Source organism: Amblyomma maculatum, chromosome 1 (genome assembly GCF_055883805.1).
Source record: "Amblyomma maculatum isolate TAMU_Amacu chromosome 1, ASM5588380v1, whole genome shotgun sequence".
In the NCBI taxonomy this organism is placed as follows: Eukaryota; Metazoa; Arthropoda; class Arachnida; order Ixodida; family Ixodidae; genus Amblyomma; species Amblyomma maculatum.
Window position 1 is genome coordinate 322133868 of NC_139344.1, and position 24127 is coordinate 322157994.

The 24127-nt window shown below is 44.3% G+C and overlaps 1 protein-coding gene across 1 annotated transcript in view; it reads left to right on the plus strand.

Annotated features, from left to right (window-relative positions):
- Positions 1-24127, plus strand: part of LOC146207268 (nucleolar pre-ribosomal-associated protein 1) — a 91730-nt gene that overhangs the window by 22068 nt on the left and 45535 nt on the right. The window contains exons 9-18 of the mRNA XM_084579699.1: positions 7478-7612; positions 7749-7913; positions 9213-9300; positions 9952-10178; positions 11434-11532; positions 12174-12390; positions 13145-13208; positions 15433-15494; positions 17180-17337; positions 23177-23401. Of these exons, the coding sequence (XP_084435825.1) occupies positions 7478-7612; positions 7749-7913; positions 9213-9300; positions 9952-10178; positions 11434-11532; positions 12174-12390; positions 13145-13208; positions 15433-15494; positions 17180-17337; positions 23177-23401 (1440 nt within the window). The remainder of the gene's footprint in view (positions 1-7477; positions 7613-7748; positions 7914-9212; positions 9301-9951; positions 10179-11433; positions 11533-12173; positions 12391-13144; positions 13209-15432; positions 15495-17179; positions 17338-23176; positions 23402-24127) is intronic.

Below are 24127 nucleotides of genomic sequence, written 5' to 3' on the forward strand. Positions count from 1 at the left end.
AGTAGCCTGATCTCAAGTCAATAGAAGAAAAGTATGAAGCTGAGTGCAGACAGTTAATTATGTCATCTATACGTGGAAGCGGGTAGACATCTTTCTTCGTGACTGTATTTAAGCGGCGGTAGTTAACACAAAACCTCCATGTGCCATCTTTCTTTTTAACAATGATAGCTGGAGCTGCCCTGGGAATAGAGGACTCTCGAATAATGCCGCGCTTTAGTATGTCTTGAACTTGCTCATCTATTACCTTACATTCAGTTGCTGAGACTCGATAGGGCTTCTGACGTATTGGAGGTGCGGACCAGGTGTTGATCATGTGATGAATACGACTGGTAGGCAGGGGTGTTGAGTCGTCCTTGGCAAAGTTGAACACTGTCACGTGTTTCAGAAAGTTCCACTAAAACACGGCGCTCGGTTGTAGAAAGAGACTTATTAATTATAGCCGTAACTTGGGTCTCCATACCTGGTTGCACCTGCTGCTCAATGACAGAGCTGTTTAGTGCCTCGACGGAACCTGATACGCCTTCCTCGAAATGGGCGAGTTTTAGGCCCCGAGGCAAAAAAGTTGGCTCTTCAGAGTGGTTCACTGTCCACAACTCAGTGTGGCCTCTAGTCACGAGAACGACGCAACGAGGCACAAGGATACTCTTCTTAGAGCAGGTGAGTCTCGTAGGTTCTACTATAGCTTCAAAAGATTCACACTGGTTGCGAACAGAGAAAACCCTCACGAATGCTGCAGATAAAGCTGGCACAATCGTGTCTTCTTCCACTGCAAATGCTCCAAAATCTGGTGTCGAGTCATCCACAAGAGCCAAAAGCAGTGAAGGATTCAAAGCAATCTATCCCGTACCACTGTCTAAAGTTGCACTACAGTCTTGCAGAAAATCAATCCCAAGAATCACATCATGCGTTGACCGAGGCAGCACTGCAAATTCTACTCTAAACATGAGGCCACCAATAATAACATCCAAAGCACACACACCAAGTGGAACTAAAGGTTCACCACCGACACCACGGGATAACACTGCACGGTCACCACTGAACATTACTTTCCTACCTAAATGGTTCTTAAAACTCAAACTTATAACAGATACTGTAGTGCCAGTGTCCACAAGAGCCATTGTTCTTACGCCATCAACAAACACTTCCAATTTGTTCTTTAAAATAAATACGGGTAGAGGTATAGACGTCCTCAACTCTCCGGCGATCTCACATCCATTAGCCGTGCCTCCTAGTTTCCCTGAGGCGGAGGGGAAGAACGTTGTTGAAGGGAAGGTGACCTGCGCTGGCGCTGGGGTGGCAGCGTCACACTACAATCAGATGCAGGAGATGAATTCCACAAATATGTCGAATGGTATGTGACCCAAGCGGTCATAGTCGGGGATCGCTGCAGTTCGGTGTGCAGCCATCCGTGAATGTTCACGGGGGGTCGGCAGTCTTGGCCAGTTGGAAAACGGTGGCAGCAATATCTAGCGATATGCCCCGCAATGCCACACCTGTAGCACACAGATTGAGGGCGCCAGCGATCAGCATAAGAGTCCTCACTAACAAAGTCGCGACGTTGGTTGTAGCCAGGCTCTCGCTGCTGAAGAACCACCTTTTTAGAGTAGACGGGCCTCCTTTCTGTCGGCTGGTGGGCATAACGTTGAGTAGAGCTGCTTAGATCGTCCATATGTAAAGTGCCGCTAGGTTGAACCCACGGAGTGGACAAGGCGGCGACATTTGCCTGCGGTGCACAACTCTGCTGCCCATATTCTTCACCACAGATGGTGCCCCTGGATCTTGACAATTGATCTTGATCTGGCACAATCTCTCATATCATATCAGCCATAAAAGAGCTGAAAGACAGGCTTCAACACTGGCTACAGAGGTGACATTGGCCAGTCTTCTGAATTTAGGTGTAATTCGACGCAGCTTGAGAGCCTCAAATGTTCTACCACACTTTATAACATCAGCGGTGGTGCTCAGGCTCTCTTCGCTAATAAGAAAATTAAACGTCTTCCGCTATTCCTTTCAGGAGGTGGCCGACTTTGTTTTCTTCAAGCATAGTGGGATTGACCAGCTTGCATAGCTTTAAGATGGCTTCGATGTATGCAGTACAAGTTTCTTCGGGTACTTGCGCCCGGTGAAGCAGTGACTGTTCAGCGCGCTTCTTTGCAGGTTCGTCCCCAAAATTTTTCTTGATCTCGCTTGTAAATATAGCCCATGTACTTAATGAATCCTCATGATTATCGAACCAGTCGAAGGCAGTGGCAGCAAGGAAGAACACCACGTTAGCCAGCTTAGTAGCGGCATTCCAGCTGTATTTGCTCACTCTTTCGTAGTGTTTCAGCCACTCGTCAACGTCCTCCTCAGGTTTTCCAGAGAATGTCTGGGGCTCTCGATAATGGGGCTAGTTGTTCGTTGTGGATGCTCCTGGCTGCTCTGTACTGCAGTCTTCAGTCATGTCCGATGGCATTGGTGATAAGCCAGCGACTCCATGTCTTCTTCGGTAGATGGAATGCTCCGTTGTCGCTACCCAAGCATCTCTCACCAAAGATGTTACGTGCTTAGTACGCAGGGGGGGGGGGGGGGGGGGTATTTACAGGGAATTGGTCGGTTGAAACAGGACGGCGGCGAAGCGTACAAACTTCGTTCTGCCCTTGCCCTTCTTTCTTCTTCACCGATCCACCGACCGTTCTTCTTCATCTTCCGTCGATGTTCTGCGAAGGAGCGTGACAATATAAAGACTGCACATATCTGGCTTGAGTTACTGTGGGGTGCCATTCATGTGGAGAGCAGTGAAATAAGAACTTGCAATATTTTTGTATCTAGAGGACACTGAGGCCAGACTGATAATGGCCTATATATTGATTGCGAGCTGCTTTCTCTTAACAAACAAGCATTTGTAATTGAAAATAAAACTTCTACTACCTGTAGACGCCGAGTTTTTTCATTTATTTTGCGGACCTCTGATACTGCTGTCATGCAAACATCTACTCTAATCCTGCATGAAAGTCTGAGCTTGCTTGACATGAAGCGCTGCTATTCATTTCCAGTTGACCCCAATCGACCGGTTGAGCTATTAAATGCCATGTGGTGCTGTATGCATGCATAATTCTACAATTGGTGGCAAATGTATCAATTTGTATTTGGGTAAAAGTAAACAGGAGCGCCTCTGATCAAAAGTTGTATTGCAGTGATGGAGCTGCGGCGTGATTTTATCACAAATGCACACAAAGCACTATACAAATGGCCCATGCTATGGGAGTTACTCTTGGGATAATGTGTCACGGGGGGACTAGATGCTAGTCGCCTTCTAGCCCCAGCGTGCCAGCCCTAACAGACAGAGCTGTGACCCCAACCCACGGTGCAAGAAGTCGCCACTGCAGCGGGTTCGGGCCAGAGGGGACAAACACCGAGTTACGTGTTCTAACAGTCTTTATTATGCTCGAGTACACGGCAAAGACGCAACACTCAAATGCAACCTCCATAAGGAGTGAATGTCCCGCTCGCATACGGGGGTGAAATAAAAATGGCTTCGGGCTCACGGCCCGTTGCAGTAGGTGCATACGGTGACCTGTCGATTTGGTGACAGTGGTGGTCTCCCTGGCGGAAATCATTCGCCGAAAAGCCCCGAGAAAATTGCGGCAGGCGTGCTCTTCGTCTCGAACCGGGGAGAGGTCTCCGGGTTACACCGGAAGGAAAGAGGGAAACCCGCGGTAGCGTCGCTGCGGGAGACTGGGAGGCAATGGAGGGTGGCCAGTGTGCTTTCTCCTACCATCCTCCTTAACAGCCTGCATAATCTCATGTGTTAATTACACGCGGCCGTTATAATGGGGGCAGGGGATTCGTGTGAATCCCCACAATTCACAGAGGGGTGTGTGGATTTGAGCATGTTAACACAGTTTTGCGGAATGCAGTAAAAACTGTTTGATAACTTTATATCTTTCGTAGAAAACCATTCTGAAGGTTTGATTTTTACTTTGTATTTGGTTATCTCCTAAGCACAAGGGTAGGAGCCATTGAGTGGGAATAAATTGATCAGAGTTTAGCAGCCAGCGTGGGTTGAGCACAATCGGGATATATTGCAATTGCATGTGCCATATAGCAATGCTGGACCTGCACCAAGTTCAATACCTCTCAGTCTATCACTATTCAAAGTGCCCATATTACAGCGGTGTGAAAATAAACGGTGCTGCCATCCACTTTCACGTAGTCCACAGTTCTCTTGGTGTCATCATCTTGGTGTGACTTTCGGAGTGGCAAAAAGCATTGTTTTCAGTGTTACAGAAAGGTCAGTGTGGCATTGTCAGTTATTTGCAGGGAATGCAATTACATAACAGCATGGCACAGAACTGCTGAGGTGGGGGGGACACTCTGTCTTGTTCGCACTTCGAATTTCTCAAAGATGCACTATATTTGTGTTGTTTATGTTATTTATTTGTTTGTTTTGTTTATAATATGTCATGTTGTGGATTACAAAACTTCTTGTCACTGAATAAATCTGAAATACATGTCGTCTATTCAGAGTTTCAAAATCTGGGTTCTCCGGAAGCTTTAGGCTCTGTGGGTTCCCTCAGCACCCAAATATATGCATGCCTTCACTCTTCCTTTGATCGCTTTATTTTGAAAATAATTAATATACAGCATTTGCTTATAGCAGAGTGCTTCACTCCACAACCAGTCATTATGAAATGAATTTGACACATTTGAGCTGGAACGAGCCTGCGGCACTTTGCACGCACATTAGGGCAGGAAAAGATGCAAGCCTTTGATATACCCAGTGGCTAATGGATCGACGACCCTGGTTTGTGGCAAAGTAAAAAAAAAAGAGAGATATATATGGAAGATATGATGCTGTTGCGTCATATTCTTAAGCTCTGCCTCTGCAACTCTTCTTGAGGATTCTTGTTCACATACATTCACTTTACTACTTATTTAATCACTAATTCTTTGTTTCTTGCCTTTACAGCACTTTGCACAATTACAGGCGCGCTGCAGAATGCTTCTGTCAGCTAAAGCTCTGAATCCTCGCAGCTCAAATTACGCACAGAAATGGCATTTGGTCGGCAGTATATTTCTGAAATGAAAATTGTTTGAGGTACTTGCCTGATTCAATCAGAAGAAGTTGGATGTTCTTATTGTACGCGGTGGCAGCAAAGCAAGAGAAGCCGCTGCCCAAGCGCTGGCACACCGGGGCTGCCATCTTGTGCTGTAAAGCAACTCTGTCACAGCAAAAGGAGAGGCGATGGAAGGTTGTTGCAAACAGCACAAGATGGCGCCACCTGTGCCAGCACTGGGGGCAGCGGCTTCTTTTGCTTTGCCACTGCCGCATGCGATAAGAACGTCCAGCTTCTTCTGATTGAATCAGGCAAGTACCTCAAACAATTTTCGATAAAAAAAAATACTGCTGACCAGTTGCCATTTCTGTGCGAAATTCGAGCTGCGAGGATTCAGCGGTTTAGCTGAGAGAAGCATTCTACGGTGCGCACATAATTGCGCAACACGCTGTATTATGTTGAACATCTCATTAGCATAGAGTCCTAAGCCATTGAGTTATATTTAATACCATTCAACATAGATATAAAGGCCTGCTTTAGCCAAGCTGTGTAAACTGGCTTGCTTGACATAGGAGTAGCGTATCTGACATGAGATCCAAGGGCTCCTGTGGGTTCAATTCCCATTTCGAAAAAGCTAACCGAGTTTGCAGGTTCCTGCATTTTGCATGGTCTCGTGACGAAATACAACCTGGTAACCGATCAGTGCCTGGCCATGTCACCTATCAACTACCACCTGCCGGAACTGTGCTTGTGATCTTTCTCTCGCAACGCTGACGCTGACAATGTTGGATTTTCTGGGGAACACGACCTTTCATGCTATCACTTCAAAATAAACTTTCTGTAACCAGGGTATCAATTTGATGGTGCAATATGAAGGAAAACATTTGCTTCCCTCTCCTGCCCTACTGTAGCTCTTTTTGTAGTTTATTTATTTATTTACTCTTTTACCCACAGCGCCACACGTGGCATTACAGTGGGGGGGGGTACAGTTCTACAAAGCATAAGAAAAAAACAGTTGCAAAGACGATGCAAACACTTCATTGTCAGATATATGAATGCAGGATGAAGACAGGGTGTTCCATTCTCGAACAGTGTGTGGAAAAAACGACGATTTAAACAAGTTGTTTCTCGCTCTGAATTCACGCACTTTATAATCCTAATCAATTCTCTCGGATCTATAGTGGGGACAGAAAATGTACTTGTCCCTAGGAATAGCAGTTCTTTGATGATATATATTGTGAAATAATTTTAGAGTGAGAAGTTCGGGCTTAAACTGAACATTAAAAAGACAAAGATCATGGCGTCTTGCCCTATCAAGTCCTGGAGCATCAATGGACAAGAAGTGGAAGCTGTGACAGATTTTCTCTTCTTGGGCTCCAAGATTACCTCGGAAGGAGACTGCAGCCATGAAATTAGGAGACGCCTGCTTCTGGGAAAGAGAGCAATGGTTAGCCTTGACCGCCTAGTAAAGAGCAGAGACATTAGTCTGCCAACCAAGGTCCGTATAACTCGTGCTGTGGTCTTTCCAGTTGTGATGTATGGATGCGAGAGTTGGACTGTGAAAAAGGCTGACCGCCGAAGAATTGACGCGTTTGAATTGTGGTGCTGGCGAAGACTCTTGAGAGTTCCTTGGACTGCCAGAAGTTAAAATCAGTCAATATTGTCGACCATAAACCCTGACTACTCATTGGAGGGTCAAATTATAAAGTTAAAGCTCAGCTACTTTGGTCATCTGATGAGAAGAGAGGAGTCGCTGGAGAAAGATTAGATGTTGGGAAAGGTTGAGGGTCGCCGGAGGAGGGGTAGGCAGCGAACGCGATGGTTAGATGGCATCCTCGAGGCACTGCAGATGAAGTTATGTGATGTTAGGAAGATAGTGAGAGACTGGAAAGCGTGGCGTGACATGGTCCATAGGGTCACGAAGAGTCGGACACGACTGAACGCCTGAACTGGGGGGGGGGGGGGGGGGGGGGGGGGGGGGGGGGAGAGAGAGAGAGAGAGAGAGAGAGAGAAAAGGTGCTAGGGGAATGTACTTTGGTCACAAAAGTTTACGTGGTGCGTGTTATAAAAAAATAATAATAATTCTGCCCTGTCCTATGGCCCACCCACCTAGTAATGCTACTTGTTGATGGAGCATGCTCATTCCCATAAACGTCTGGACATTTCAGGCATTTGGCTTGTGTGACTTCTTTGAAGCAAATACGTATTAACTTTTGTGGCTAATGGTATGTACGGCTTGTTTTTCTGTGGAGAAGGCGAGCAAGTTGACAGAGTGCAAGACCTTGGACACTGAAAGTCTCTTTAGTCACATGTACACAGCCGCTGCACTATGTCACAGTAGTAAAAGGTCTAGAATGTGGGATCTCTCTTTTGTTAAGAAGTGCCGGCACATATATCTTGCATTGGCTAACACTTTCCAACTCTCTCATTGCACACAGGTTGTGGAGGTCCAGGACTTGAATTCTACAGTGTGGGCCTTAGCTGAAAATGTGCCTGAAAAGGTCTGCAGGCTGATTTCATATTTTTCTCTGCTGAGTCTCGTGAGAGGTGTGGGAGAAGCGGAGAGCATTCAGGTAATGACCATATTAAATCAATTGTTCTAGAATATGTTGGGACGTTAAACCCCACAAACCAAACCTGTTCTAGAATATGTGCTGCCCTATTGTGCTCTCAATGGTTAACCACTGTTTACCGCTCTCTTGCTGTTAGAAAGAGCACAACGAAATACAGTTGCAATTGGCTCACATGCGTTTCGTGGCTGCTTCACTGCGGAAAGTTCAAGCTGCTCTGGCTCACATCAGGAGTGCGAAGTGCTCAGTGAATGCTAGAGTGAAGGCAAAGCTACCACGGCTGCTGTGCCAGGATGTGTGGAGGGTGAGTACCAGGGCAGTGAGGCTCCTTTGAATATCTTGGTTCATTTACCTGCCACAATGTCGAGCCGCTAGTGGTCTCTGCTGTGGTGCAAGCTGTTGGCATGACTCATGAATGCTCCTCTGAAAGTGCCCCTAGAAAGAAAGCAGAATGATCAGGCAGTCTGTGCGACAGACTGTCGCACTTCTTTTCTTGATGCTTTTGCATAAAGCTATTCTAAAGAATTTATCTAAATGTGTGAACTCCTAATCATTTTGTTTCACCTTTCTTCTGGCTGCCTCATGTGAGCTTGACTTGTCTAATACTAGTTGTCTGAACTGTCTAATGTAGCAAATCTGTAAAGCACTGCATTTGTGTGGTGGTTTTAATGATTTATGCTTTGTAAATTTTATTTCTGAGATTTAGTCACACTTTTTTATGCCTGGACTCGGGCCAAATTATTATGTCTTGCTTGGTTTGTGCATTATTGTTAGCTACGACTGATTTTTGAGTTGGTGTCAACCTTGTCATTGCACTACTGGGTTCTCACCAGGAGAACTTTGCATGAGCAGTTGACGTTTTTTACTGATCGAAAAGTCTGGTGTATTATAGTTGTTTCTTTATTTGCTTGTGTTTTGACTGGATATAGTATTTACTTTTTCTGAGTTTTTGTGTGAATCGTTTAAATTTTGCCAGTCAAGAGCTTTTATTTTCCCAAGCAATATGTATACTATTTGCGCTTTCTTTTCTCTTTAAATCATAAAAGGAGGGCTCTATCCTGCACTGTGATGTATCAGAATAAAGCAAAGCTTAGATTACTTATACATATAGACAAATAAATTTCAACTGTTGACCTCAAAATCATAGGTTTGATCCCAGCCGCAGTGACTGTATTTCGATAGATGCCAAATAAAAAACACCCGTGTACCTTGTGATGTCAGTGCATGTAAAAAAAAACCTTAGGTGGCCTGAATTGGTATGGTGAAAATATACTGCTTTTAGCGGTCATCTGTACTCAATTAGCCTGGGAAGAGTGTAAATTTGAACTGTAAACTAGTGCACATATGCCTGCATGCTGTGCTTGACTGAGATGAATGGAATAACTAGCATTAGCAAACAGCTAATTCTCTTAGGTTGGCTGTGTTTTTTTTTTTTTTTTTTTTTTTTAATGCTAGAGGCTGTGTCACATTCCTAGCTTCTGCGTCAGAAGTGTTATGTTATGTCTGTTACGCTACATGTGCTTGTCTACTTGTCAAAGCTTGGTAAGGTAAGATAAACAGATATTCTTGTTGCTACATGGAAATCTGCACTTCTGTTTTTCAGAATGTTCCCACAACAGCAAGTCTCGTCAATGAGTATCGCAGCTTCATGCAAGCAGCCACATCAGAAGAGAGACAGGCTGCAGGCATTTGTGAGGCTTTAATATTTATTCAGTAGTTTGTGAGGTGATGATTCCTACTTGCAGTGCCTTACTTGTTTGTGGTTATAGATTCAACTTTTTAACAAGGGCAGACAGAAAGAGGCCAATGCAGAAGTGGGCATAGCACTGCTCCTGATCTGGTGCTTCTAAGGAGCACCAGTGACTGCACATTTAGTGTACAAGTGCAGAAGTTTTTAGATCACAAAATATCACTGAAGCCAAGAAGCAGCACCCTTTTTACATGCAACAGATTCATTTTCAGTTTCTATGCAGGACTTGTGCGGCTCAGCTTGATGAACTCAGAGTTAAAGAGGCCAGCACAAGTGGTCTTCACTAGCTCTGTCTTCGTCAACCTAAGCATTGCACGTCCTTCATGAAATCCAACTAACCCAATCACGTCACTTCCAATTGCTTCACTGGCTCCTAAAGTTTTGTTTGCAACTGATTTACGCAAGAGATCTAGGTCACTGCATCTTCAACAATGAAGGTTCTGTGAGCGTATTCATTTGAACTTGTCTTGTTACCTTGCTGTCTGTTCATGTTATGCTTTTTTTTTTCTTTTTTTTTGTTACATATGACAGAGTCTAGAAAAACGATAGTAGTGTAGTGGAAGAAAATACAAAGGGGTTGCTTTTTTCACAGCACTGTCTGACTACGGTGCCTACTGTGCAAGTATCCTGGATGTGCTGGACTTGTATCGAGGATTCTCCCAGGACTTCTATGCTGAGTATGACTGGAAGATGCTCTCCGAGCTTGCCGGCATCCAGACAGATGCTGTTGACTCTCAGAATGAAGACCAGTGCCTTCAGCTGAGGGCCCTGAGCCTTGTCCTAGAATCGTGCCCTGCCTCGGAAGCCCTCATGATCAGTGTAAGCAGCTTTCCAGACTGTGGTTGTTCGGCGATTACTTGGGGCATGCATGTAGTGTGTCGTATGAGCCAGGACTATTCACCTTAAGTAATGGCATCATATTCATGACCTACCAGCACAATGATACCAAAGAAATAGATACAGTAGAACCTCGGTGATACGAATCTCACGGGGGTCGCAAAGAAATTTGTATCATCCGAACATTCGTATCATCAAAACGAACGAAAATAAGTATGCAGAAGCATAGGAAAGGCAGTCGCGCATATCTGTTTACTTTCAAGGAGGTTTAGTACGGTCGCGCGGTCACAGCTCGCCATTCGCGGCGCACACAGCGCGACAGGCTATCGCGACATCGGCGACGCATGAGACGCGTGCCTCTGCGAACTTCTCGCGACGCATACAGCACGATAAGAGATGCCGACGTGCCAGCCGCACTACTCTGCAAACTGCTCGTGATGCATACAACGCGACTAGCGGTCGCGAAGTCTACGATGTGCGGCCCGTGCGCGCCCGCCACCACGTGCCGACTACTATGCTCATGGCCGCGCGTCGCTGCAAACCTTTCGCGGCGTGGAAAACGATCGCGATGCCGGCGATATGCGATCTGCCCGCCTTTGCGATCATGATCTGTTTATGGCTAATCAGATCTGCCTACAGCCTCACTACGGTTCACTGCTCATGGTGCCTACTGTGTGACCAGTGATCACGATGTCACTTCTCTGTGAGGAATGCCTTGACATGGGCTAGCAATGTCACGGCGCTCGAAGTAGCTTTGAAGTGGGGCTAACCAGGAACATATTAACTAGGGAAAAAATAGTGTATCCCAGTGGGATATTTTTAATGCTCGCGATTTTGAGTGTATGAATTGGGAATGCATTAGTGAGTTCTTATTGTGTCTATTCTCTTTCATCTTTTTTGCATTTTCTTAATTTCTTCCAATCATCCTTGATGCAATGTGAAACTTTGTCGATGAAACTTATCCATAAAAGCATGGTCTTTTTTTGTGTGTGTGTGATGAAGCTGCGCCAGTGTACAGATTACCGGGAATTTCATGAGCATAATTTTTATGTTTGTGCGTGAATGTTAGACTGAAACAGTTGTGCATAAGCGTTGTCTGCCTCTGAATTCTACAAGTTCATATAGCATCCCACTTCATCAACGGAATTGCGTCCCATTTCTTTTTTTGGCACCACTTGTAAATGCATTTTAATCGTGGCTGTTGCTTTCTTTCATTTCTTTTATTTGTGCCTTGCAGGAAGAAGGTGAAAAGTCTCCATTCTGTCACCTTCTTGAGCTCTTTGCTCGTTGCAGGGAGGGCACTGTTGGAAAATCTGCAGCATCACTCATCTCTAAGGTACAGTTACATTGTGCCTCACTCTTGTTGTCCTGAGCAGACTTGGATGTCTTATGCACTACTGTGGTCATTTCCTCCTGAAATCTGTTATTTAGGTACTCTAGTCTCTTAGCAGCACAGTGGCATGTTGAATCTTGCATGTTATGATATCTCAGTGGCTTTTCTTGCTCTTCTCAAATAAAGACTACATTTTGATGGTGAAAAAGAGCTAGGCTTAGTTTGATGCCTGCACTGCGAAATTTTCCTGCTTCAAGAAATTTATATTTATGCTTATAAAGGATATGTATATTAGTGTCTTGCTTTCATTTGTAATTGACATGTTGATGTAACGAATGCTTTATGGAAGATAGAAGTTTGCGCATTAATTTGGTTGCTTTCATTTTTCCAAGGAAAAATTAAGTGATAGGTGAAACAGTTAAATAAATGGTACCTTTAGATGTGCACGGAAATGTAAACTGTGTTTAAATAGGTACAGAATTTCATTCTGTTTCAGTGATGTTTGTTCAAGAGAACTACTCTTATCGTCACTGGTCGGTATAGCTCAATCTGTTGCAGCAACTGGCTGCAGAAGCTGAGTGTGATCACTCAAGTTGTCGGACAAATCAAAACCTCAGGATTTCCTTGTGTCTTTGTCCTGTTAGCTGCTGTGCAACCTAAACGTCCTGGAGGGCTACAGCTCGGAGGTGGAACTTTGGATGGAGAAGTTCAGGCTGGGCCAGAACCTGAACCTTGTACACCTGCTCCTGCATGCCGTCAAACTGGTCATCACTGACTCCAGCCGCCTCAACTCCGAGGTTATGCGCTATGTCATGGGAGGGGCATCTATGGACAGCTCACAGGCCAGCACAAATTTGTGGAGTGAGCTGCGCTGCATTGTTCTCTTCTCATTTTTTTTCACAAGCACGAGACACTTGAGCACTGTGTTTTTACAAGATTTAGATGTAAAAACAGACAGGCAGCTGTTGATGCTGTGTTGGAAGAAAAAGCACATTGGCTGTGAAAGTCAAAGGCACTCAAAATCTGGTGATTGGTATTCTCTACAGCACGACAATCAGCACAACCCAGATTGGGCAGGCATGCTTGCCACAGTTAGCTTCGAGACACCATGACACAGCTGGTGTGGTGCCTAAAGGCCAATTGCAACAAAATTTTAATAATTTGATCGCAGTGCCTCCCAATGTGTTTGGTGTGTCATAGAACTAAGTTACAAGTTTCATGCTTCTTAGGAAGCTAGTCTTTTAGCTACAAGTGTTTCAAAAGCTGTGTTTCATGTGACGCATGCTCTAGATGGTCTGTTGCGAAGTTGAGCAACTCGCCGGATGCGATGTAGAAATGAGGATCTGCAAAGGGAGCTGGCAGACGGGAGCCATTAATGCTGTCACGACGTACCCTTAGCTGCGGAACTTAAGTGTTTCCTCAATTTTGTAATTGTAATTTCCATGTGAAGGACTTTCTTTATACTGTTGAAAATATGCCAGGAGATAATTTTGATGGCTCTGTTACACACATACCTGGGCTTACAGTGTTGTTACTGTCAAGAATGAAGGCTGAAGTAATTCGTCAAGATGACATTGACAGTGGCTTATGCTTGTATGTTCAATTATTTGTGCAGGTGTGCTCAAACAAGATGAGACTGCTTTGAAGAATGCGGAAGAAATGGACTCATTTAAAGCTGGGTGAGCTGCTTTACTGTCAAGGGCCTGGCATATCTTTCTTCAAATTAGCCCTGTGCAAGTATTCAATTTGATCAGAATATTTGGTATTTGGAATCTTGGAAGTATTCGTCTCAAGAGACTAATGTTTCTGGGATGCTTGCTTCGCGTGGTCTCAGTTTAACGCACCACCTCCCGGCTGGCATGGCGACGTGTGCACAGCCAATGCCTGACTCCGTGGACACTTTCTATATGTATGCTCCCCTCACCTGCACGGCTGCACATGTGCCGGAGTTGGTTTGTATACGCATGTGGCAGTGGACACGACCAGGTGTGAGCACCAAGACCGGCACGACAGTGTGTACCAATTGGAGTACGTGAGGCTCCGATTTTTGTGGAATGAGTTAGAGCTGACTACAGCTGCCACTTTTCTCCATGTGAGATAACCAATCAAGCCAAAAATGGTAGCAGTAAAAGGAGCTACCGTGAGGCACATAGAGATTGTGCGGATTTTTAGTGCCTGAAAAGAGGTGGCATTGGGCTTGCAGGGGCACATTGTGTACGTCTAGCAGTTGCCATGGAGAGTCATAACTTGAAAGCAACACTCGCGCAGCGGCATAGTTGTAATTAAAACTAGCTGTTGTAGGCCCCACAAATTCGTCATACCTCAAAAATACTGTTGTTTCCACATGTAAGTCGGCTCCGCTATCTTCCAATGACCACTTTTTTAAAATGTTGACAGAACTTTGATAAGCGTCATATAGCTGCAATACATTCTTTCAATCTTTTTTTTTTTTTTATGCAATGGCCTTATGTATTGGGAAAATACATGGCTTTGAAAATACCTATTATGCTAGCTGATCAATTTTATTGCCTATATTTGACATATTTGCTGTATAATTATTTGAGGAAAATAGTTATTTGCTCAGGCCTAAGAAAATTTAGTTTTTTAGCCTTCTTGGTCTAGAAACTATACGGACTGTTCACTTTAAAATTATTAAGAAGTATTTACTATTCACCTTGAATTCGCTTGAAGTGCACACCCCTACTTGATTCAGATATAAGCGTGAGTGAGGCGGTTCTTGTGTTGTAACATTCGGTCTGCACCCATTCTGTGGCAAGGGGAGCTGTATGCTGCATACTGCGGGTTTTGATTAGAAGAAAATTGGTTATAATGGATCACTGCTCTCCTGGAGTGTACTAACAAGTGCAGTGTGTGAATAGTAGCTTCAAAAGTTCCAGGCAGCAAGCTGCGGCTGAACTCGCCATCTCTTACTTGATTTCTGGCTGCATTTTAAGTTGGTTGCACATTTCAAATTACTGTCAAGGAGAAGTGCATAGCAAGAAGTATATAGACAGAAGAAGAATAAATGCAGCAAATAAGATATTATGACAGCAAAAGTATGCAGGGCCTGTGTCTTGCTTATTCATTTATTTATATTTGTTCATATTCATTTAGACGCAGAAAGGTTTAGTAAAATGACCTCAGACAAGACAGGGTGCGGGATGAGCACAACTTGGCAACCTTTCCTTTCAAACCATGTGGTGTCAGACCTTCAGCCAACTCTCTTGTCAATTGTGCTTGTCCCATGTCCTGTCTTGGGTACATGCCTTTTGCATAACCTTCTCATATCCCAACAAATGCTTTAACTGGCCCAGCATCATATCATGCTCAACCTGTGTACGGCAGAGCATTGCCGATTTGTTATTGCTAAATTGGAGAGAAAGGTAGTTGGAGCGGGTAAATTTAAGCCAGAAAACTTGTTCAGTCGTCACTTTGAATTATTTGACATATCTCAAAGGTGCCTGAGGTAGAAGGCTTTAAATTAGGAGAGGGCTTTGAGCATAGTTCTGGTAGAGAAGTGACTCGACAGCTGACTTGAAATTAGCACAATGTGTAGCAGCCAGGAAAATGTAAGAACTGGAAATCTATCAGTGCAGTTCTGGAATAGAGTGTAGTACATAGCACAAAAATGGTGGTAGATGTCTACAGGTAGAGCGGTGGCTAGCAACAGCGCCAGGTACTGTTGTACATGCTATGTCAAGAAGAACTCGTAACCATGTAGTTTAAGTGGTCATAACATTTGGTTATGGCAGTTCAAAAGACGAATTGCGAAGTTGATTTCAAACTGAAGCTTCTGTACTTGAGTGTCTCGTATATTGCTTTTTGTTGAAAGTAGTAAGAAACCTCAAGATTGTAAAATTATTGCTAATGCTATGTAATTGTTTCTCTTTTTTATTTTTGCAGAACATATTTCAGTCCTCTTGTTCCTGCCATATTTGAGAGCTTGAAAGAAAATCCGGACGATGGTAAGAGACTTTGTTTCTTTGATAGCTTTTGTTGCAGTTTGCGGTAATAACTTGTTAATTCAGACTTAATGGGGTTGAAGAGAGAAATGTAAAAAATGCATTCAAATTTTGTAAAAATTGGTCCCCAAAAAAGAGCCAGGAACCTCTCATCATGTTGCTGCACCAGCCTGGTTTATTTAAATATTTAGTTTGCTATAGAAGAATGCCCAATTTCAATTTCACTGCAAACCAATGCTGATGCCTGATATGCTGTAGCACCCCAGCCCCAGTACTTCCAGTGCAAAAAATCATTTTGGGGTATGGCTTGTGGACTACCAAAGCGCGTGCCTGCAGAGGAGACCTGCTTCATTGCTACACAGTTGTGGATACCACAATTAAAGTAACAAGCTTTCGGCACATCGTCAAGGCACAGCCAGACTGGAGTGGGAGATGCGTGCACTCGTTGCTCATCTTCAGCCCAGTCATGATCAAGGCAGCTCACAGCGGAGATGCTGGCATCAAAGCACCTTCTGCCCAAAGCAGCAGAAGTGCCTGTATGAGCAGTAGTTAGTACGAAAGCAGCTTCCAATATGCAAGTGCGTGCAGGCACCATGGAATCCAAAAATCTACACAGCCATGCAGATTTGCCACACGCCATTTGGGCAGCACTCGAATGTTGAAAGCAGATGGAAAGCCGTCTGGCTTTTGATCTCTGCTGCCATTGTAGCAGTTTAATAATTTATTTTGTTATGCTGCGTGTGCACTGTAGTGCTGTCCTATGAAAAACTATAAATCAGAGTTCAGCGGTGGAATGCACAATGCATTCTCACAATGAAACTTTCTGCTTGGGCCTTATATGTTTGCTGTATTCGGTTCATTCAAAAACCTGTTTAAACAAACATTTTTCACTATCCTAGTGACTTTGAATTAGTGCAGTTTTACTGTATTAGGTTTGAGCCCAGCCATGTCTGAATTAATGAGTGTCATACTTGGACATGCATTGGCCAGGACCTCAATGGCAGTCTGAACTGAATCATTCTGATTTCTGAACTAAGACGGATCAAATTACCAAGGCTTTACTTTTCTAAATAAAGGATTCAAAGGCACGCGCCATCTTTAGCAGTGATGGAAATAAGGTCGTAAGTGCAAGGTGCCCTGCAAGTGTGAACGGAAAGACTGTGAAAGGCTAAGGAAAATAAGAGTCCTGCTGTATGATGAATTTGAAGCTATCCTTCCAATGACATTTATAATTAACCTTGCACCTCGGAGCTTTCAGAAAACCTGGTGCTTTATTCTCTCATGTGAAATTAGCATGAGTAAAAATTACATTCTGGGCCTACAAAGTGCCAAGGATTTCTAGTTGGCTGTTTCTTGTATTTCTTTACCATTCCATCCTTCGTGACCTTTGTTACATGAGGATGACTTTTGTTTAGCTGCTGGTGGTAGTTTATTGCCATTGGCTAATGTTCTTTTATGAAAGGGCAGGAGAACGTGCCACTGAATTTGCTGATGCTTATGCCAGCAGGCTGCAGTGGTTAGAGTAAAAGTTAGGTCTCACATATGCAAGTGGCACCCTTGAAGACAAGTTCAGAGCAGGCTCTCCCTCTTGGTGTTCTACATGGCTGCAAAATGGAGAGCAAAAGGCACTTGTGGACAGCATTATACGCAGCTTGTTTGCTTTCACATTGGCTGCACTTTGTCTGCAGGGCTCAAGAGGTACGTCCACTCAGTGATCAAGAACATCCTGCACCACCAGCAGCACCCTCTGATCTTCTGCAAATTCCTTGGTGATCACTCGTCTATCCTCTCAAAGTCTCTGCGAGGGTACATCTCCATCTGGTCATCAACCACACCGCCAAAACTGGTGAGTAGGGCCAGTCCATTCCTTGGTGCTTTAGGGAGAAAGGAACACTCGGCGCAAGTTCAAATTGGCCCCTATTGATAGACTATTGAGTTCCATTGACAAGGACACTACTGTCGTTAAAAACGGAGCCTTTTACGCTGAAAAAGCTAGAAAATGAAGTACAGGCTTTGCCACCACTTTGTTCTTGCCAGAAAATTGCAGTGGGTCAGTACAGCTTCTTAAATAGCATATTCTGTGATTAAGCTACATACATCATCATTCAATTCATATACAGTAGAACCTTGTTGATACGTTCCCGGTTCGTACAATTTCCCGGTTCATACGATCAAAATCTAGAGCAAGAAAAAATGCCCCATAGAGTTACATGTATTTGTTTCCCGGTTTATATGTTCCCGGATTACATGATTTCCCGGTAAATACGTTCAGACTTTAGCGAAACAATACGTTTTGCGACGAAAAGAAGAAAACGAGTTGGCTGAGAGCAGGCACACGCGACTTGCATGAGCATGGCGTAAATCGCCGCCGCGGCAGTTTCTCCGCAGTGCTCCGCTCAGTGCGGTCGCATGTCAGCGGTGCTGCCCCACCTACTCCTCCCGTCCCTCCGATTCCTAGTAGAGTTAGTATGTTCATTGTATGCAGCAAACAGGAAGCGCTCGCGATATCGCTTGGTTTCCACCAGTCAAGCGAGCACCACTCTGGTTGCTTTTATAGCCGGTAAACAGCGCCACAAAGCTCTGGTTGCGTAATCGGGACGCACAAGCCTGTAAAAATTTTTATCTCCTAATCTACCGCAGGTTTGACTATGCAGCTTTGTTTTGGCCGACGCGGGTTTATTTTGATGATTGCCTACTTTTAAAGCTCCCAGACACTATCATCATCAGTTCCCACCACCCTGCGGTCGGACGAATAGCTACCAACTCTCATTTCCACCTTCTTCCTGCGTCGTTTGCTGGCTGCCATGGCGTCTCGTAAGCGTAAGCCATTGTCCTTGAAGGAGAAATTGAACATCTTGGCAGTCGTCGACGCAAATCCGAAAAAGAAGCGAATCGACATTACAAATGACCTCGGACTGCCAGCATCAACTGTCAACACGATCGTGTCGAAGCGGAAGGAGATCGAAGGCAACGCGTTGGTGTTCGGCGCAGGGACAAAACAGGCCCGTGGATCCAGGCAGGGGGAGCTGGAAGAAGCACTTCTGAAGTGGTTCAAACAAGCGAGGGCGTCCGGTGTCAACTTTGACGGAAATATTCTTCACGAGAAAGCAATGGAAATCGCAGATGTGCTTGAGATTGATGACTTCACCGCCTCAAATGGCTGCATTAGCCGCTTTCGTGCTTGGCATGCCATCGCGTATTGGCAAGTGAACGGCGAAGCTGCAACCGTCAATCCAGCTGACATCGAAAACTGGATTTCGTTGCTGCCCGGAAGTTTGAATGCACACGATCCACGAGACGTGTACAACGCCGATGAACTGGGACTGTTCTTCAAGGTACAACCGAACAAAACGCTGCGCCTGAAAGGTGACGATTGTCGCGGCGGCAGAGTGGACAAAGACCACATGATGGTCCTTTTATGCTGCAATGAAGATGGGAGCGATATGCTCAAGCCTTGGGCAATTGGGAAAGCCAAGAACCCGCGCTGTTTGCGCAATATCGCACATTTGCCTTGTGTTTATAAAAATAACACAAAGGCGTGGATGACCTGCAGCATTTTTGAAGTGTTCCTTCAGTGCCTCGATGGACGCCTCGGATCGAGAGGACGAACGGGCTGCTGTTTCTAGACAATTGCGCGGCCCACCTGAAGGACACTTCTTCAAAACGTCCCTGTCATTTTTCTTCCGAGCAACACAACAAGTCATCTACAGCCCTTAGACGCTAGGATTATAAAAAAACGTGAAACACTTGTATAGAAAGTGCATTGTGCGACGATTCCTGGCTCGTGTCTCACGACAGCAGGACCCAGGGAAGTTGTCGTTGCTAGACGCAATGCACTATTTGATCAGTTAGTGGGAAAGCGTTACGAGCGAAACTGTGCGTAACTGTGCGTAACTATGCGTGACTGTTTTCACAAGTGTGGTTTTCGGCACGTACTAGGAGCCGAGGAGACCCAGGAGCCCAGCGACGACTATGCAGAGATCGACGAAGAGTTTCCGTCAACCGGTGCCGATGGCTTGTTTGCAGAGTTTGTTGCTGTCGACTACAACATGCTGTCCTATGAGCCGCAAAGCGTAGCCGAACTTGTGGCCGAGGTACGAGGCGGCGAAGCGTCTGATAGTGACCAAGACGACGAAGAGGACATCCCGACTACTTTTGCCCAGGCCACCGCCGGACTAGATGCGCTGTGGAGTGTTTTTCGCGACAAAGAGAACAGCGCTGCAGATAAAAACATGCGTGAGCTAGAAAAGCAGCTCTACCTTTCTAATGGTCGCACCCTTCAGCGAATGCTGGTCGACTAACTTAAGCAGTGAAAATGGAAATAAATGCCCTTGCACATCGTTCTCGAGTCTTGATTTTCGGAAATCAAGGTGAGTTTGAATCATATGTTTTCCCGGATAATACGTCTTTTCTCGCATTTAAAAAAAAAAAAAAACGCGGTTTTACTGTATTTATTGTGAAGTTCATTTCAGACTTGACATCATAAGTGGAAATCAAGGGGCAGAAATTTTTTCTGCCACACTGATGTATGTCAGTATAAGCCAGGAAGAGCACCCCCGAGTTGATCTTTACTTGGAACAATACATATAGTATATCCCTTTCAAACCAGTGCCTTCTGACATAGCATGTTAGGCTCACAGATGCTCAGAGTGGCTTGGAGTCGCTTGCATGCTTGTTTGTGTCATCTGGAAGCAGCAAAAGCCACAACACCCTTATAGTTGTAATGTCTCTTACGGTGCTAATTGTTCGCACCAAGAATTTAATAATGTCCTTGACATGCAGCATTGTTAAAAAAAATCTGTTTCGAGGTAGATTTGCAGCAGAATCCTTTGGCTGTAGAAATGTTGATAGAGATAGATGGTAGTTCTTGTATCTGCAAAGTTACGTAGCACTGTGAGGCTGGAATCTTCGCCAAAATGTTTTCAGTATGGTCTCTAATCAGGCAGCATGGATGCAATCACTGGCAGAGTGCATGATGAAACGAGCTGCTGAGCTTGTAAAAATGACCCCCTTCCTTTGTTTACTTTTTTAAATTTTTTTGCACCTTGCGTGGCCTTACACTGGCACTACTTTTTTTGCATTTTCAGTGTTATTCGTTATGCCTTAGGTAGTGCAGGCTGGGTAGTTTTATCTTCATTTTTTTCATTAGTCCACTCAAATAAGATATCTGTCTGTCTGGTGCATGAGCCAGTCCAGTTTGTGGGTATTAAAATCGGACTAGAAATTTCACCACCTGTTTTGGTAAACCCTTGTTTCAGAATGCTGCTTGTTTGGGTTACGTGTAGAAAATAAATAAAAGGGCTCAGTTTTGCAAAGCTTGAGACAGGTGTTCTCCGACATTGATGACAGTACCACGTTTCAAATAAGTCCATGTGGTGCTTCATATGACATCACTACTATTTGGAGGCCTTGAGTGAGAAGATGCAGCTATGTTCATTTTTCTCATGCAATGACAACTTTACTGTTTGGTCTCTTCAGTGACTTGCTGCAAGCACTGTGCTGGGTTGCTGGCTCATCAGAAACCTGTTTAGCAGTAGTTTCTTAAAGTGTATCCGGGAAACAAATTGCCACTGCTCATCTGTCACTGCAAGGATAGCTTACGTCCGCTGCTGCAGTTCTTTTTTTTTTTTCCCTCGTTTATTTCTTTTACTGTGGCTTGTAGCATAAAGGCACTTCTCTGTGTAAAAGCGAAAACATTGATGATGCTGCAGCCTTCTGGAAGAACTTAATGCTTATGCGTGCCAGGTGTCTCCTACAAACAAGCACTTAAATAGCGAGCTGGTTTGTTGAGCCCAGCTTTACTTTGGGTATGTGTTCATGGTCTGATCAATTAGTTCAACGGAGGAATTTGCTCTCCTTTCGTTTGTTAAGATATCGTTTTTATTTAACCGTGCCTCTGCATTGCAAGCACCTCTTGTGTACATACTGAGACGCCTCAACCCAACATGATCTTTTACGCTGCCCACCACTACATCGCGCCACCAACAGTCTTTTGTATATCACTTCTTCGGCCAAATTCTTAAGATTTTATTGTTACAGCATTAAAGGTCCTTTGTCGCAGAAAATCTAGTATCTTTGTCGTTGGTCGTGATTGGGAAATCCCGTGAAACAGTGAAATTCATGAACAGGTCAAAGTATTGGGATTGATACCTAATTCCTCAAGGAGGTATTTGTAACCGAAGGAAAGTAGTTGAGTGGGAAGGAATATTGAGGTAATTTGGATGGGAATGGGAATCTAACCGGTGTAGGGTTGCAAAATAGACACACTGCTCATAGGGCACGAAAGTTGGTTGATTCAAGTTGAATAAATGTGCACTAGTAAACATGCGATACAAGCAGGACCCTACAGTGCAGTCACACTCTACTCTTAAAATCAAAACTTAGTGAACTGTCTCCATATTTTAAGCATCGCCCAAGAAATTAGCTGCTTCTTTATGCACGATTATATACCAATGCAGGGTTTCTTGGTATGTACAGTCGATATAAATGAAACCCAGTAAAGCAAGTGCTTACAATCTTTGGTAAAGCTTAAGCTCTTCAGTACAAATTCAGAACTATTTGCAGAAACGACTCTTTACAAGCACCATACATGTCAATAAATGCATGTACCATGTGCTTGGAGCACCGTGTATCATTCATTGTACTACATCTTGTACCTCACGCCCATTAGCTGCTTGTTTACTTTGTACTTTGCACTTAAGACCCGTGAAGTAAGGTGGAAAATTAAGCACCACAAAAGTATGCATCACTGCGCTACTCAAGGGAACTATTCCAGGATCATGCAGTAACTAGCATATTCCGTCGCCTGTACTAAAATATGAAGGGTAGTGAACATCAGAAAATTCATGGCGTAATGCTGATTGCGCTTCAAGTTCTTTCATATCAAAATTTAAGGCAGGGATAATAATAGTTTGTTAATGCAAGTGCGCTTTATCAGTGCACTGTCAGAATGAGACGAGTAGATGTAATCTCCAGCGCCTCTTTCTTATTTTTTTTATTTTTTTTTTAATTGTTTTCAGTTTTTGAGCATTAACTGCACAAAAGAACCTGCTGCTGGAGGTGCCCCAAAGTTTGTAGCGCAATTCATTGGCAGAGGATGCTCTTTATGTAATAATATAAACGCCGTGGTAAAACGGATTTATGACGTGACGAAAGCATAGGAACACATAGTGAGCGCACAGTGCTGGTCCACTTCCTTATCTACTTATCAAACCTGCCACCAGTAACATGGCTCTCGTCTTAAATGCTGTCTGTACACTGAAAAGTTTTTCTCCACTAGGTGGTTTTCAGCTTTCTTGCTGTGCAGCACTCGTTCCTTTTCGTTAAAAACGAAGACAGTCGACCTTTATCAGGTGGTCACTTTATGCATGTGTGCCTCTCCTCTGCCCTCTCCAGAGCAAACCACCAGGTTGTACTGCATGTGAGCATTTTGTTTTGGCAACAGGTGTAGGTGGTACCTGTGGGTATACCACTATGCATGTGGAGTTGGTGTCTGCAAAAGCACATCATACCTGTGATGTGCACAGCAACAAACCACATGCATTTCTTTTGAGCCAGTTTTGTATGTAAGGGGAAGGCAGGCAAAGCAGCAAAGAATGTATGTGTAGAAGACGTATGTAATGTGCTAAGCATGGTTTGACCTTTTCTTTTTCTTTTCTCTCTCTCTCTCCGTCTTTCTTGCACAGAGGCCAGTAAAGGAGGAAGGTGCAGAAATATTCTGCTCCCGTGCTGAAAGACAGCTGGAAGGTTTGTTTTTGGACCTTCTCTACTTGTTGAAACAAGGAAAAGGCTTGCCAGAGGAGGCATCTGACAAGGTCATTGCGAGTATTTCGTCCTGTAATTTATTTGAGTGCACCAGCCTCTTCTACCAAGCAATGTTCTGCACGAGGAAACTCTTTAGCAGCGCAACTGTAAGTCCGCTATTGTCGAATTTTCTCTCATTCCTGTCATAGTGGCTTTAAAAATTGTAGCCGGCGTGTATGAAATGTTCCAAATATGAATGTGCTGTTTCATGAACCCTGTAACAAGTACTGTATTGAAAAAGGCGAGTAGGTATTTAGCCGGCCTCGGCGGCAGCTTTATGATCGAGGCGAAAAGCAAGGCGCCCGTGTGCTGTGCGATGTCAGTGCACATTAAAGAACCCCAGGCGGTCAAAATTTCCGGAGTCCTCCACTACGGCGTCTCTCATAGCCTGAGTTGCTTTGGGACGTTAAACCCCACAAACTAAACCAAACCTAATGCTTAACGCGCTGCTTGCACAGCAGTTAACGAAAAAATTTCGCAACATTATTTTCGCTGCTGATGCGCCAAACAAAAGGGAACCGTGATGAGCAAGATGAAATTGCCTCTCTGGTATTGAGATAAGCGTCCTTGCGTTAGTGCAACAAACTTCTGATAATTTGGTCCTTGCTTTACCTTGTTAGCACCACTGAGCAGACAAGGCTAAGGAAATGAGGGTCCTGTTTCGACGGATGTATTAAAAAAGCCAAGAGTGAACAAATTTAAGGAAAACAAGGAGCTTTATTTAATATTCTCTTTTTTTAACTTTTCCAATTTTTTTGTGTTGGTCACCCCACAAACCACCACAACCGCTTCTCGTTTTTTCTTTCTTTTCTTTTTTATGGTTAAGACTCAGG